Raw genomic sequence first — 16,467 nt, forward strand, 5'->3', positions numbered from 1 at the left:
ATTCATCCCTAACCAGAATGAACATCCAGTCATCAGCGATCAATTGCCTTGGCCAGAGAAGAGGATGGAGTCTGCCCACTCTCTGTGCCACGGCATACAAACTATTCATTAGGGGGAAAAGTCCCAGGGAAATGAGTCTACACAGTCTAAGAACTGCAATGCTGTTTTCTGAGTTACTGGGGTGAGGGAAGGAGTGAAGAGCATGCTACTCAGTTACAAGAAAACCCACCCCCAAATTGCTGTACCTGTCAAGCAACAGGAATAGCTTCTAGGAACAAAAGAAATCGCTGTTCTGTGTAATAGCCCTATAGTGCATTATTACTTCAGTTTTGCCCTTGTTTCCCCATTCTCTCAATAGCTAAAAAGGAATGCTACCTGAAATTGTGTGAATTTTCAAAAACAGATGTTTTATTCTCCTGTGAAAATGGCATCTTTCTCCTAAGAAAGCCAGCTTGTTCTCAAAAAACAACAAAGCTGGTTCAGACAGTTCTTTTCTCTGTGAGTTCTCATAGTAGAACATGCAAAGTACAGACAAAGAGCTTGTTGTTAACCACAGCTGAGTTCTGTTATAAAAAGAAAACCAGTCTTCTTTCTTAATAGTTCTTCTATGACCCTTAAATAGGAAAAAGATTAAGTAACCATAATGACTCAATTAAAGGGGCTGAGCCAGAACTAAGAACAAGAGGGTGAAGGCAGAAAATAGAGGAAGGCAGGAGGAAAAACAATTTGTTCTGTGTGCAAGGGATTGGGAGGCTGAGGACAAAGAACACCCATAGAAATGTCCTTCAAGGGCTGGCCCGTGGCTCACTTGGGAGAGTGTGGTGTGGTAACACCAAGGCCAAGGGTTCAGATCCCTATATAGGGATGGCCAGTTAGCTCACTTGAGAGCGTGGTGCTGACAACACCAAGTCAAGGGTTAAGATCCTCTTACTGGTCACCTTTAAAAAAAAAAAAAAGAAATTTCCTTCAGACAGCACCCACCTCAAAAGCACATAAAGATTACACCTCTTACCCTCTTCTCAGGAAACAAAACTGTATTTTAGTATGAAGAAATACAATCCAGAGTCCCAGTGAGGTCCAGGATAACCTTAACATAACACATAACCTCCACTGGCTGCAAACTTAAAAACACAAAGAGTTGAGCTGATGGATTACCTATGTCCACCAAATAAAGGATTAGGCTATAGAGCCCAGAATTAGCATCTCATGGCATATATGTTTCAAAGGAACATCAGCAATTTAAAGCTTTTGTCATTTGACAAGTTGTAGAAACAGTGGAGCTTAAGAAGGGGAAAAAACCAATCACGAAAATAAAATTTAGTTGAAATAGCAGAAAGAACCCAAAATTTATACTTAAAATTTATTCCTATACCTAGGAATTCTGAAAAACTATCAGGTAGTGCTATGAAGAAAGGATATGACAAGTCTGTGAGTCCTCTGAAGGGTCATATACTTCAATAAAAAGAACGGCATAGAAGATAAGAAAACTTGTTAGTCTCTTTTGTTAAAGCTCCCATGTTATTAGACACTCACCCTTAACTCCAAAAAGCATTATTTATTGGAAAGAAATATTACAGAAAGTCTACTTAATTCCTGCAAGGCCAAATATGGTGCCCCTGTCTTCCCCCACCCCCACAAAAATATCTCCCATTTGCTCACAAATTCTTTATCCTGACTCTTGGAATCTCCCAGATTCCTTGATCCAAAGCTGAGGTCTATGTTTATAATATATATAGTTCCCAGAGGGCACTGGAAGCAGCATGAAATGATGCTGCCTTACAGTTTCTCATCTGTTTAGAGGCGTGTAACTAGAAAGTCAATGAATTCAGGTGCTTCACTTGATATTTTATCTTACTATCCAGTTCTTCAACAAAGCCTCATATAGGCCATGAGGTAAGACGTTTTAATGTAAAGTCAAACTTCCACAGTATACTGATTCACCAGAACCAATGGGAGATTCCAGGAAGTCTTTAAGGGAATAATTATGTCAAAGGAGGAATCCACATGGTCAAGACATGGCTTTCTCAAAAAGGTGGAGCTATTTAATCTTAGCAAGGGCAGCTGCTCTTCTTTCTGTGTTCTGGAACAAGGCACGAATTAAAGCTTTTACTTCACTGGAAGAGAACGCAGCTGCCAGGGGCCCTTTTCCATCTGCCCACCTGGAAAACAAAAGATAGAACTCTATTTCCTATTAGGTCTCTAAAGTATAAGCAAGGTTCAAAAATTACTTATTTGATCCAAACATTTATGTTTTAAATGGAAATAAAACAAATCCTGGGTATCCTTTCTCTTCTTTACAGATCTACCCCTCAGTCTCTTTAACCTCTTTGCTCATTGTCAGCATCTGGTATCAGCACAGCTGGATGAAGAAGAGCCCAAGTGAGGAAGACAAGACTGTTCTCCCTTATTCTACACTCACTAAGCCCTCTCTGAACTTGAGAATTACGACCATTTTCTAATGCCTTAGGTTCTATAACTACATTAAAAAGTGAACCACAGGTAATAAATTTTAACTAACAAAGGATTTTATAAAAAACATATAAAGAACTCACATAATATTGAAACCACAAACAACCTACTAGAATAAAGGGCAAAAAAATATGAACAGGCATTTTACAACAGAAGAAACATGAAAGGCTAGTTGAAAGATGCTCAACCTCATTATAATTTAGGAAAATGTAAATTAAAATGACAATGAGCTATCAATTCATACCAACTAGGTAAGCAAAAATTTTCGAGACTGACAATTCCAAATAGTGGTGAAAATATGAAATAACAGGATAGATAAACTATGAAGTATTTGTACAATGGAATACGACACAGCAGTGAAAATGAACGGCAGCTATACATATCATCATGAATGGGTTTAAAAAACATAATATTGAACAAAAGAAGCAAGTTACAGAAGATTCCACATATAGAAAGTTCAAAAACAGGAAAGCCTAAACTATATTGTTTAGGAAAATATGTAAATGTGGTAAAAAAAGAAAATATAAAGAAAGAAAATAGCACAAAGTTCAAGACAGTGTTTACCTCTCATTCAGAGAAGGGTACAGAAGGATGTTGAAAGGTACTGGTAATATTGTTCCTAAGTTGGGTAATAGGTATGTGAACATTTATTCTTTTTCTTTAAATTGTGAATATATGTTGTATATACTGTATTCCTTCATATATATATATATATATATATTTTTTTTTTATAACTTTAAAATGTTTAAATTACACAAGACTGGAAGTAGTTTCTTTGGTGAAAAATTTTCTCAATTAGATATTAGTCTTATATTTACTAAAATCTCTAGGAGAAAAAAATTTCCTAGACAAAAGAAGTTTAGGTATACCAGTATTATAATTTCTCTCATAACAAGGAATTAATGATCATTCTTAGGCTGAAAGAAGGCCCTTTAACAGCAGATAGAAAAATTCTTATCTGCTGCTCTCTGGAGCCTATTAGCTAAAGACATTTTTCTAACCCACTAAGGACTTATAAATAACAAATGAGTAAATCAAAACTTTGTACTAAATGTAATGAGAGGTATTTTGATTTGATTTTTTTTCAAGTAGAAATCTTTTTTACATTGCTTTAGAATGGACAGTATCTGCTGTGAACAATTCATACACATCTAGGGTGACTGATCTAATATAACTGGACATCTGCAATAAACCAAGCTAAAGTAGACAGACAAGTAGCTCTAGGATGAAGATGGACCCTAAAACCTCTACAGGGAGTTCCCTATGCAATGTATACATACTCATCAACAGTCTACCAAGACAATATAAAAGCATCCATGCATGTGTAACTAACCCACATTTATTATGTTTTGTGCAGTATCGATGACTTCCACACACTATGATATGAGATAGCATACACTTACTGGGCAGAGCAACACTAAGTGATGATGTTGATAGAAAACCTTATCCACTGCATTTAAGAAAAGATGAATCCTTTCTAGGTGTATGGTGCTTAATCTCTAAAACTACTGTACTCCCTGCACAAAGACTGCTGGTCAATCAAACAACAGTTTGATGCTGAATATTTCAGACAGATAAAAGTCATTTCTCTGTTAACATATCAAAGTTATTCTTAAAATGCATCTGCTGTTGCTTAAAGTAAGCAACAATTTCCAACTAGGTGTTAGAAGGCTGTACTTCTTACAGATGCCAGATCATCTGTACAGCATGCTAAAACCACATGTTCAAGACCAAAGTATTAGGAATGAGAAGTCTTTATGTTATCAAATAGGAGAAAGTACTAATGAGATCTGCACTATGATAGACTATGAAAAGGCCCCAACTGCTGCTACTCAATATGAAACTCTTTCCTGAGTAACATTAAGAAACATTGAGAAAAGCACTGCTACCAATGGCACTATTATTCTTTTGTAGCTGCGGGGAGATATATGCCTCTATAGAAGGGTTACACGCACCGATCCCCAATTTCTTGCAAGCTGGCTTGTAGTATCATCATCAATTCTTTGAATGGCATCCATTTTGGCACATAAACTGGAACCTCTTCTTGATATTTCTTATTCTTGCTTTCTTCAGATAAAGGAGCAAATACTTGGGGTCCTTCATCCATCACTGTTTTGCATAAGGAATATAATCTATCACCATCTTCAGTAGAGATGTCCTGATTTGCACAAAGGAAATCCAACAGAATAGAACTGGGTCAGCTGCAGCAATGTTTTCCAACCAATTTAGCACACCTTACTGGACACTAGATTCATCTCTCTGACAAATACTCCTAGAGCTAGAATGACACAAAATATGTTTCAATAGATTGTCAGTAACTTAGTTTGCCTGCCTGAAAGAACCCAATTCTCCAGTAGAATGTGGCACAGCTTGCTGCAAACCAGGGGATGTTATTACAAATATGGGTATAGTCAATCTATGCTTTACAGGTATTAGATGATGAAGTCCAGGCAATTTTCCTGTAGGATCACACATATACTCTCAACTGCAACAGTGTGTTAGAAAAGTGGTAACTGCACAAGAGTTCATTCACTTTACTAAATTAAATTATTTAGTTCATTTGCAAATTAAATGACTTCATACTATACAATACATCTCAAGACCACTAACTACTTTCCAACTTCCTCATTGCTAATTTATAGATTCTAGGTTGAGAAGCAGTATAATCCTACTTTCATATAAAGGTATAAAAGATAGAGATTAGCAAGTCTCCAGCAAAATAAAATTAAGGCAAAACTGAAAATGTAACAGCATAATGAAACATGGCATGAAACATGAACAATTTCTTCTACCATCTGTGTTGACTAAAAATGAGACTTCAACATCATTTCCTTAGTAAAGTGATCATCTGAGACAAGGACGGCATCTCAAATCTGGTGAAGCATGTAATGGCTCTTACCTCTAGGGCAGTGATTCTGCCAATGATCTCAGAAATTGCTGTATTGAGTAAAGTCCCCATAGCTTTGCAATATATATTCACTGGCAGGACATCCTGCCACACAATTCCAAGTCTCTTTAGGTGATGAAGTACCTATCAAAAAAATACAGCAATTTACATGGAAGACAGAGGCATTAAGATGAAAGCCAATATTTCACATTTCTCAAACCCAAGTTCATGAGTCAACTATAGCTATGACAGACTTACTAGATAACTAGTCACATTATTGGGCCGATGGAAAGATAACTTCCTGTTGTCTTGGTGGGGCAGGGGTAAAAAGAGTTCTTAAACATAACTATAAAAGATATCTAGATTTTCCAAAAGGGAGTGTGGGAAATCAACTGAGCTACTTGTTACATATTCTTTGCAACTTTTTTTACAAAAAGGGGTGGGGACATCTAAGGATAGAGTATAAATTCCAGCACCAGCAACAGCCTCCCACCTGCCGGATCGCTTTACTTGCTGCAGAATAATTCTCTTCATCGTCCATGTTTGAAAAGTTCCTAGCACTTGATAATCTTTCCAGAAGTTCACCTTTCTGTGCCCGCATTTGGGCCAAAAAACACTCTGTCCCTATGATGGGAAAACAGAATAAAGAGTTCTAAATGCTGGTCAATTACACACTGCAAAACCAGGGTAGAAGAGAAGAGACAAGCATAAACCATGTATCAGTTCTGCCTATATGAAAACAATTGTTAGATAACATCATAAAGCTATCCTAAAGGTATTAGAAACAATCACTTATATTATCCAGCCCCTCCAACCCCACCCTCAGGATAATAATAAGTCTTCCTAATAGTTTGCCTAGAGTTAGAGTCAGCTAAGAAAAATTACTTATATAGAAGAAGTAAGTACTTATTATTCTGATATATCTACACCACCTCAGTGAACAGTCAAGAATTGAAAAGCTAAGTGAACCATATAGATGCTCTACTTTTCTTAGGCTACCATTACAGTAAACATACTGATTTACCCACATTCATTTCTTTTGATTTTTAATAATCCCAAGTAAAATTAAGGGAGGTGTATGAGGGGGGAACTGTCTTTGAGTTTTGCAAGAGAACAAGCACTGATATTAGTGAGCTCTTACCAACAATGCTAACAGAATTGTCACAATACAAATCTTATAATGTGTCATTCTATTGACATACCTCTGCTGTGGTGAATTCAATGCACACCAGCAAGCAGTCTGAAACTCTAATGTACCATGAAATCATGTCACGAAAAAGTAATGCTTCCACAAAGACTACATTCACTTTATAAAATTAAATAACCAGAACACTTGCAAATTAAATGCCTTCCCACTTTCCAATATAGCTCAGGACCTAATTTCTACTACCTCGTTCATAAGTTACAAAGATATTAGGTGAGAAGTGGCATAATACATGTTTTCCTAAATTTAAGGTATCAGTTACCAAGTCTCCTGAATCCAGGTACAAGATCCACAAAAGTAGTAGTGCCATCACAAAGAATGGGGACAAAACGTAATCTGAACTGATGCCCGAGGGTCAGCAAGTGGTGAGCAATATACATGCAGTTGTTGTGGTGAATTGCAGCCAACTGGGGCAGTTTTTGAAGGTTCTCCCTAAGACAGGAGGAGGGACAAAAAAAGAAACCACCTGTTATTAAAGTTGGGGTTGATGAAAAGCCACTATTCCTCTAATGTATTTCTAGACTGTAATAATTGTCTGCTTTGTAAATGCTGTACATAAAATGCAATCTCATCACTCCCATTCAGAAGGAGGCTGTTCTGCCTAAATGTGACCTTATCCTATAAAACTATCCCAGTGATTAACAAAAATAGAAAAAAGGAATCAAGATGCTTACCTGAGTCAACTCCTTGTGCTGGAAACCTAGCAAAGCTATACAAAATAATTCCCTTGAAATATAACACTGGTAACTCTGTGAAAATACAGGTTTTCTTCTCCTTTCTCCACTTTCCTATTTCATTTGTATAATAAACCATTTAACCCTTTTCTAATACACTACTTTTCAAAGCTGACTACAGATTAGAGTCAGCTGGGAAATTTTAAAATATACAGATGTTTAGACTTTACCCCAAATTAAATCACGACCTCTGAGACTGAAACCAGGACATTTATACATTTTAAAATATTCCCAGGTGATTTTACTTTTCATTCAGCATTGAAAATCACAATTTAATTCTCCCACATATACTGGTCTATCTACCCAGCTTGGGAATAATCTTATATTTCTGCTGTTTATCACTAGTAGTTATTCAGTTTAACACTTTCTAGTTTGCTGATTCAGTATCAGGCTAGGATATACAAGTCAGAAACCAACAAGCTAAAACAACTGTCCTCATTTTGTGCTTTATGTTTACATAAGAATAATTTGTGGGGCTTCAAAAAACTACAGATGCATGGGTCTTACACCAGATTCATAAATCAAAAGCTCTATGAGTAGGGCCGAGGCAAATATATATATTTTTAAAGCTCCATAAGTGACTCTAAAATACTGCCAAAGCTGAGAACCATTATCTAGGACAGTGGTTCTCAAAGTGACAAGACAAGTAACATCAGTGTCACCTGGAAATTTGTTAAAAATCCAGGCCCTACCCCAGACTTACTGAATCAGAATCCTTGGGAACAGTGGCTAGCCAGTTAGTTCAGTTGGTTAGAGTGTGCTGATATAACACCAAGGTCAAGGGTTCAGATCCCCATGTCAGCAGCCACCCAGAAAAAAAAAAAATCAAAGAAATCTTGGGCACAGGATCCAAACCCTGTGCCTTAATAAGGCTTCCAGGGCCGAGCCCGTGGCGCACTCGGGAGAGTGCGGCGCTGGGAACGCGGCAACGCTCCCGCTGTGCAGGTTCGGATCCTATATAGGACTGGCCGGTGCACTCACTGGCTGAGTGCCGGTCACGAAAAAGACAAAAAAAAAAAAACTTAATAAGGCTTCCAGGCAATTCCAAAGCACACTAAAGTTTGTGTACCATTGGTCCAGCACAAAGTTCCAAGATCATACAAAGGAAAACAAGAGGCAAATTAAACCCCACGATAGTGTGAAAAATGTTTCTGAGACATGGAAATTTCTAAGCCACCTGTCTCTGAATCCCTAAGGATAAGGCAATCAGCTGACCCTAATATCTTTTCTCTTTTCCATTACTTGACTATTTAGAAAGTGAAATAAGAATTTTAAACCACGGCAAAGAGAATACAAATAAAGTAATAAGGTTCACAATAAATAAGCTCTTGTTTATAATAAAAACAACAGGTGGGCCTAGTTAAAGACATCAATTGTTCAAAAATCTGAACTAAAAAAATACTTCAAATAATAAACTGATTTTTCTCTGAAAACAGTCTTTGGCTATGGAATAGCTTTGTTGACATATTATTAAAAACATATATAAAAGGCATCCAAAATGCTTAATTCAAATAACAGAGAGAACTCCTGGAGGCTTAGAGTTGAGTAACTTTTCAGATTAACATTAAAAGAAAATTTTAAAACCCAAGACTAAAGGCAAATACAGCCTAAGATAGCTAGGAAGAATGGCTGATCATACTTGACAGTTAAATAGCACTCTCATGGTATCATCTGCAGAGCTAAGAATGCCAAGGTAAAATGTGGTACGTTAGCTGGACAGCAATATGGAGTGATGACCTTTTTGTTTTTTAATCAAGTAAAGAAAGGCAGTCTGAAAATGCCTAGTATCAAGGGCTGGCTAGTTAGCTCACTCAGAGCATGGTGCTGATAACACCAAGGTCAAGGGTTCAGATGCATGTACCAGCCAACCAACAACAACAACAACAAAAAGTAAAAAAGAAAATGTCTAGCATCAAAAACAGAATAAAGTTCTTTGAGGTTTTGAAATTTGTGTCACCAACTATATACTACAAGATTATAGTTCCCTTATTAATTTAGTAGTTTTTATGATCAAGTCATTTTAGCAAACAAAATACCTTTGGTGGAAATACAAAATTACTGGTTTTAATTTGTCTTACAAACATTTTAGATGTACAATTATACAGAAACGACATACGGTGGCACTTACTTGTGATATGTTGGTACAACATCATGGAACAAATGAAAGATATTCCTCACTGAGTAGAAAAGTTGAACAGCGCTAAAAGGAAAACAAAGATTTAACAGAAAGCATAAGGATATACTGAAAATGAGAAAAAAAATTCAAACTAAGTGTACTTTCAGTGAGAGTCATCAGCTAAAACTACAGTTGCAAAGAATACCTGCCTTGATCACTGCTGAAAACAGCATTAATCTAGATGGAAATATATTCTCAACCAGTATTTACTAATTAGACTGCAGTTCTAAAAACCAGGATCCCATTAATAATTTTAAGGACTGCAGCATTCAACCCAAAGTCTCTTTTCCATTTATCAATTTGTGTTCTGCCAGCACCCACTGTATCCCTTCAGTATCAAACGGAGCTAAGCCTCAAGCAAATGTCACCTACTCACTGATGCACTCTGCAAAGGGCAAGGTATCAATAAAGGCATTAGAATCAGCCTGACTTTCAGCTTTCATTTTTTCTCCTTCTTACCCCAATCCAAGGAGATGAATCAACATTTCTAGAATAGAATCTAGCCCTCAAGATTTTTTGCCCTTTACATCTAGCCTTAAAACATCTAAAGATTATTGTTTAAACACACTTTAAAAAAGCAAATATAAGGTTTGTGTAGCTTACCTCTACATAAGAATATCTTAAACTATGTACCTAGAATAACTCACAGAAATTCAACAAATATTTAGAAAAATAAATCACACCCCAAAACATTGTTACTACTTGATTACTATGATAATGTGCTGTTACTACTTGATTACCTGATTAAACTATTTCATTTTATTTTTGATGAATCCATCGCTATCTGAGGTTTGATAATGGGAAAGAGGGTTGTTGTAGTGTAATTTGTGTTTTTGTTTGTCCTGTTAAAAACTATCTCTTTTAGAGGAAAGAATGTACATAGATATATTCAGTATACAAAAATATTGTTTGATGTTCTCTGTTCTCAAAAATTTAAGAAATACTGCTCTGCATCTCTAACTTCTGGTCTGATAAATTTCAGGAAAACACCACGTGAAGAAACAGTCACTCCTATGTTTATTGTGCCGAAGGAATATACTTCCTTTATAAGGAAGTATTTTCTTCCTAGTTATAATCAAAACTGGATGAACTTGAGAATATAATGATTCATTAAAGCCAAGGAAGTATCTTGGAAAACATGTTCTTCCTAGAGCAGAATAAAATAAAGAAGTTTGTTTGCATGTAGAGATAAAAACCAAAACTCTGGAAGCACATCTGAAGATGCAATTTGATCAAGTCAAGCCCTAAATGAAATTGTTTTCTACTGAGAATAAGTAAAAAACTGCTAAACATAGATTCAAACTAAAGAGGCTTTTGTAAATCTGCTCTGCAATCAACTTGGGACTATGGTCTGCCTCTCTTCTCAATTTAGTCTAGGAGTAGGGAAGGAGCTTATTAAAAAAAAGAGATTCAGTACAAGATATGGAATAGAGTTTGAGGTACCCCAAATACAATGTGGGTTGGAAGTCATCTTGAAAAGCTGAAGCCAGATCTTTGGTATGTTCCATTCTTTTCCTTCTACCTGGCTGCCTGACAAATTGTTATTGCTTTAAAAATAAACATTTAAAATGTAAATTAATTATGGCCTGGATTTCAAAAGGTAAAAAGAATATTAAGCTAAAGAGCCAGAGCAAGCTGGAACAGATCAGCTATTACTATTACCACCGCCACCAGTAACAATTCACATTTGAGTATTAATCATTTTCCAGGTCATGTTCAAAGTTCTTTGCACATACTTTCTCATGTAATATCATTCAATTCAAATGAAAGTAAAAATTGAACAAAAATTAAAGAGCTTTTTGTTAAAAAATGATTACCAGTTTTTACTGTCAAAGAAACCCATTTGTCCATCCACATATGTGCATCTATTTCTTCTGCTTTGCTCTAACGTCTATATGTTATTGTAAATAAAAGTTAGAGATCAATATGTATCTGTGTGTTGCACTGTGTTTTTCTAGAGGAAAAAAATTAACTAATAGGATAAGAAAACCCAAAGAATCCCAGCAAATTTTCTCAATGTCTAGCCAGATATGCATTTAACCAAGTCACTGCCATTTTCAGACAACTCAGAATTCATACCACTGATCACTGCTCGTCGTTGCCTCTAGTAAAGTCTGATAGGCAAGTTCCATTAATTTCTTCACAGATTCACTGATGCGGCATGTGGGCAAAGAAAAGGAATGTTGGTCCAATGTATTCTCAGGCTCTAAATTCACCACTTCGTTGAAATGAGTTTTGGATACTTTCTGTACGTTTAGCTTGTCATCCTCATTAGGACTGGGTAAGTCTGGCACATTTATCTTAGAATCAGGAGTAATCTAAGATTCAAACACAGAAACATAGAAAATGCATTGTTTTCAGAATAATTCAAATACAAGCATACAGTGAGCAATATGATATTGGTTGATTCCATGATGATAAAGCTGTGGGTCTACAGAGGAATTAAAAGATTTAAGTATTTAAAGACTCCTCAGTCTTGGGTGAGAGCATGTCATCAGAAAGAATAATACTCTTTACTGTGAAATTCTTCCAAACACTCTTAATCTTGATAAAAACAGCAAAGCAATGCGACTAGCCCAAGATTTCAGGTAAATCAAAAGACCTTCACAAATCATCTTTCTCAGTCTAAACTATTAAATTATTAAGACCAGTATAATTTTGAGTTCCATTGTCTAAAAAAAACCAAATTATTTTGCACCAGGTGCACGTGTTGGCTTAGTCTAAGAATTAACTCACCCAGACTAGCACATATTCCCCTTAAAAAAACCTCCAAACCAAACCCCAAAAAGCCTCCCTAACATTTATATAGAATAAAAATTCCCAGTCTTGGTTGGGACTAAATGAAAGAACCTTAGGCTGAAAGTCTGCAAACAGATATTTTTTACCCTAACTTTTTAACAAAGTCATGTAACCTTTCTGGATCTCAATTTTCTCACTGTAAAATGAATAAACTGTACTAATAACAGCTTTCAAATTCTGCTTCTCAAAGATGCCTCAGGGGCAAAAAAAAAGGAGAGATTAAGCAGGTGAAGACAGCCCACTCCCTACTCCCACTGCAAGAACAGCAGCTCTGCTCTGCACATACTGGACCTCTACAGAAAATTGCTAATAGAAACAGTTCCAAGTCTAATAAAAATGTTTAAGTCAGCAGATTTGGCTTCCTAATCTGTAAAATGGTATAATAATATGTACTCATACTTCAGAGGGCTGTTAAGAACTTTAAATGACAATACAAATGTCAGGGCCTACGTAGCCAATAATTATGGCTAAAATTAGAATGCTGATGAAAAAATATAATTATAGGGACCACTAAAAAAATGCTAAGATTTGTCTGAAAAATAGTAGGCTCAAAATATATATGATTTTAAAAAGTGACTTCATGAGGCGGGAGAAGGAATCTAAGATGGAAAAAGGTAAGATCTAATGCAATATCTCTCAGGTCAAAATGTAAAAACAAAACTAACAACAAACACATAGCTTCATAGATCTTTTGGGAAAATAGTGAGTACATATAGGGGGATGTTTTAGAGAGAACTTAGATGAAGACCATGAAAAGCAACTATATGGAAAATGGCTTTTAGAAAAGAGAAGAGGAACATTTCAAAGTTGGGCAGTTTAGATCTAATTCCAGGGCATAAATGCCAAGAGAAAGAACCAGGTTAGAATCTAGAGCAGTGGTTCTCAATCAGGGAAAACTGCATCTTCCAGGGGACATTTGGCAACATCTGGAGATATTTTTGGTTGTCACAACTGGGAGAGGTGCAAATGGCATCTAGTGGATAAAAGACAGGGATGGGGCTAAACATCCCATAGGACAGCCCCTCACAGCAAAGAATCTCCTGGATCCAAATATCAACAGTACCACTGCTGAGAAACACTGACTTAGAGGAAGCTACATTATTAGGATCTGGATACTCAGGAAAAATGCAGTTTTTACAGAATGTCAGAAGTACTTGCGTAGGGAACTCAGAGATTATCTAGTTCAATTCTCTCATGTTACAGAAGAGAAAAATGAGGCCTAACAAGGTTAAAAGATTAAGCCCAGAGTCACAGAGCAATCCAGTAATAATACTGTTTACATCAAGGAGTTGTGACTGAGAGGAAAAAAAAAAGGAGTTGTGACAGAGGTAAGTGAGATATATAAAAATTCATTTACCAAATATTTATTAAGCACCCGAGCACTGAGTACATAGGAGTATGTACCAGGTATTTTCTTGGTGCTAGAGATTCAACAGTAAACAAAGCAGTCAATAAAACACACACAAAAAAACAAACAACAAAACCCTGCCCTCATGGAGCTTACTTTCTAAACAGGGAGAAATAATAAATAATTCATACAAATGTTGGTTGACGATAAGTAATATAAAATAATAGAGCAAGGAATGGGTACAGAAAATGGAGGGAGGGGTGTCTACAATTTTTTAAAAAGTCGTCAGGAAGCACTTTAAAAACAGCAAGTCATGGTTATCTGTGGTAAGAATATTCCAAGTAGAGGGGATAAAAGGTTCAAAGGTTGTGCAACTAAGTGGGTCTGGAACATTCAAGACACACCAATGAGTCCAGGCTGCTACAGCAGCATGATAAAAGAACACAACAGGTGATGGAGTAAGAGAGGCAATGGGAGACAGATCATATGAGGCCTTGTAGGCCGCCAAAAGGCTATTGGGTCTCTCTCTAAATTAGATGGGAAGACATTGGATACTGTGCAGAATAGTGACATAATCAAGTGATATTTATGTTAAAAGAAATCACAGCACAGTTCCTAGTATTAAGTAGATTTCAGCTCCCTTAACAATCCAAAATTATCTCAAAATGCGTGTCTGGCTATTGCAAGGCTAATGTCGTGAATCCTGCTCACAGCACCAATTGTCTACCTCTTAATCCTGTTCGTGACACCAATTGTAAAGCTAGGTGACCATGCTAGTTGTCAGGGCTCTTTTACCTGCTGGTAATCCTGCACCACCTGGACCAATGGTTGAGCTAGGGCTGGGTCTGGAACTCCCAGATCCCCCCAAGCCCACTCACAGACTGGATCACAAACCCTTCACATGCCAGGCTGGGTCACCAGACACCTTCACGCAGTTCTATAAGCTAGATAACCGGCCACACGGTCCTTAGAAGCTGCAGGTCTGGAAAAACATGTACGTGCCCAGGGCAGTAAAACACCAGCCAAAGCGGCACCACCTTGCAGGCACACTTACTCCACCCACACACACGCTTACTGAACCACCCTGAACCAGCTCCAAGGCAAGGGGAGCCTGACCGAATTGTTCCATTTTCCCAACAATGTGTTAATATCTGTGCATTTCAAATGGCGCTACTTATTTTTTTGAAGTGGATAAAATAACAGGGTGCCCCAAGGAAAATCTGGGATGGCAGAAGAAAAGATTAAGGGAGGAAGGGCCCAATCTCCTCACTGACAGCTGAAAAATGGCAGAGGAATCTTCTATTAAGGGACTGTCTTAGTCTACACTTTGCTTTAATCTAAGTAATACCCTGCATTTACCAAATATTATTTTATATATGTAAGCTATGGAAAAAAAATAGAAAAGAAAATGCACAGAATTATCTAAGGTCAAAGGTGTAAATTATCCTCAATTCAAATTAATTAGTCCACTGCCTTTGCAGGTAATTGCTTATACCCTATCTTTTTGTTTACTTGTTTCATTATTTTAACTAGTCTCTCTATTAGCCTGAGATGAAGTCAACATTTTCAAATAGGATATAATCTCTGAACATAACAAAGCCAAAGAATATCTGTCACAAAATTGTATACTAAAATCTTGAGCAATAAAGACAAAAATAATTTACAGTCTGATTTCAACAACAGTAATCCATTACATTCATGTAGATGTTTTCAACTTATACAAAGCCTTCATGTGTATTATCTTATCTGGACCTCACAATACCTGATAAAAGGGGTAGATATTAGGACTACTTTAAAGGGGACAAAACTAATGTTCAAAAGATTAATTACTTGCCTCAGTGAACTCAGCAACTGTCATGCTCTCTTCCACTTTACCACATGCTTCTCAAAAATGAGCCGCTTCCTAAATACAATGTAATATAACCCTGGTACCTTCACAGTGTTGTGAATTTCAGAGGTCATTAGGTTTCTGGCTGCCACAATCACATCCTGGCACTTCTTGTTAGCAAAATGAGAGTTGACATTACGGGCATATTTCAGCAAATCAGTAGTATCTCCTTTTAAAAACCTCATCTCCTTTAGGGCATTTTCAAATTCTTCAGTGGATTGTATGATCTGAGAAACACAAGGGAAAAAAAGGGAAAGAATTATATACATACATTCCACTTTAATATGAAAATTCAAATTCAATGTGCAAAAAAGAATAAGGACCAAGCTGGTCATTTCAGTTTTAGAACAGATCATCAATTACTAGGTAAAAAATATACATTTTTCCAGCCTTAAATTCATTAAGAATATCTTCAACAGAAATTTCTGACTCTATTTAGTAAAGGTGCAAAGATCTTTAAAATAAATATACTGGTTTTAGCATTCAAGGAAACACTAAATAGAAGCAAAAAAGTAAAGTGTCATATGATAGCTACTATAGCTAAAGCAAGTATAAAAATATAACGAAAATATACTTAATAAGAAAACATAGTTCCCCAATAAAAGAAGTAGGACGTCAGGAGAGAAATAAAAGTTATAGGGAATTTGCTTCCACTCCTTATTAATAATTTTCTTAAAGGTGTTAACTGAAGAATAAAAGATCTCCAAGGAAATACAAAAGACAGCAGTAGGAACCAACAGTGTCTTAAAACCTTCTGTGATATCTCTGCTCTTACCTCTTCATATTGCTGTAACTTGCTGCTATTTGTTGGAATAGAATAAACCAAACAGTTTTTGATGAGGCAGTCAGACAAGTCCTCCCATATCATGCCACCAAGCATTTCTGCCAATATGATCGTAGATGTTTTTTCATTTTCTATGTCAGTGTCAAGAGGCAAATCTGAATTTAAAAAAAAAAAAGTT

General features: G+C 36.4%; 1 protein-coding gene across 2 annotated transcripts in view; it reads right to left on the bottom strand.

The window, feature by feature from the left end:
* Window positions 1–424: 424 nt before the first annotated feature.
* Window positions 425–16,467, bottom strand: part of ZW10 (zw10 kinetochore protein) — a 31,145-nt gene continuing 15,102 nt past the window's right edge. The window contains exons 8-16 of one of the 2 annotated variants that reach the window (XM_063094465.1): window positions 16,281–16,444; window positions 15,550–15,732; window positions 11,550–11,788; window positions 9,423–9,494; window positions 6,823–6,992; window positions 5,850–5,980; window positions 5,369–5,500; window positions 4,425–4,627; window positions 425–2,159 (exon numbers count right to left, since the gene is read on the bottom strand). In XM_063094465.1, the coding sequence (XP_062950535.1) occupies window positions 2,039–2,159; window positions 4,425–4,627; window positions 5,369–5,500; window positions 5,850–5,980; window positions 6,823–6,992; window positions 9,423–9,494; window positions 11,550–11,788; window positions 15,550–15,732; window positions 16,281–16,444 (1,415 nt within the window). In that variant the 3' untranslated portion in view covers window positions 425–2,038. Of the gene's footprint in view, window positions 2,160–4,424; window positions 4,628–4,648; window positions 4,748–5,368; window positions 5,501–5,849; window positions 5,981–6,822; window positions 6,993–9,422; window positions 9,495–11,549; window positions 11,789–15,549; window positions 15,733–16,280; window positions 16,445–16,467 lie in introns of those variants that run through there. The other variant, XM_063094466.1, reaches the window with a different exon arrangement.

Source organism: Cynocephalus volans, chromosome 4 (assembly GCF_027409185.1).
Source record: "Cynocephalus volans isolate mCynVol1 chromosome 4, mCynVol1.pri, whole genome shotgun sequence".
Taxonomy (NCBI): domain Eukaryota; kingdom Metazoa; phylum Chordata; class Mammalia; order Dermoptera; family Cynocephalidae; genus Cynocephalus; species Cynocephalus volans.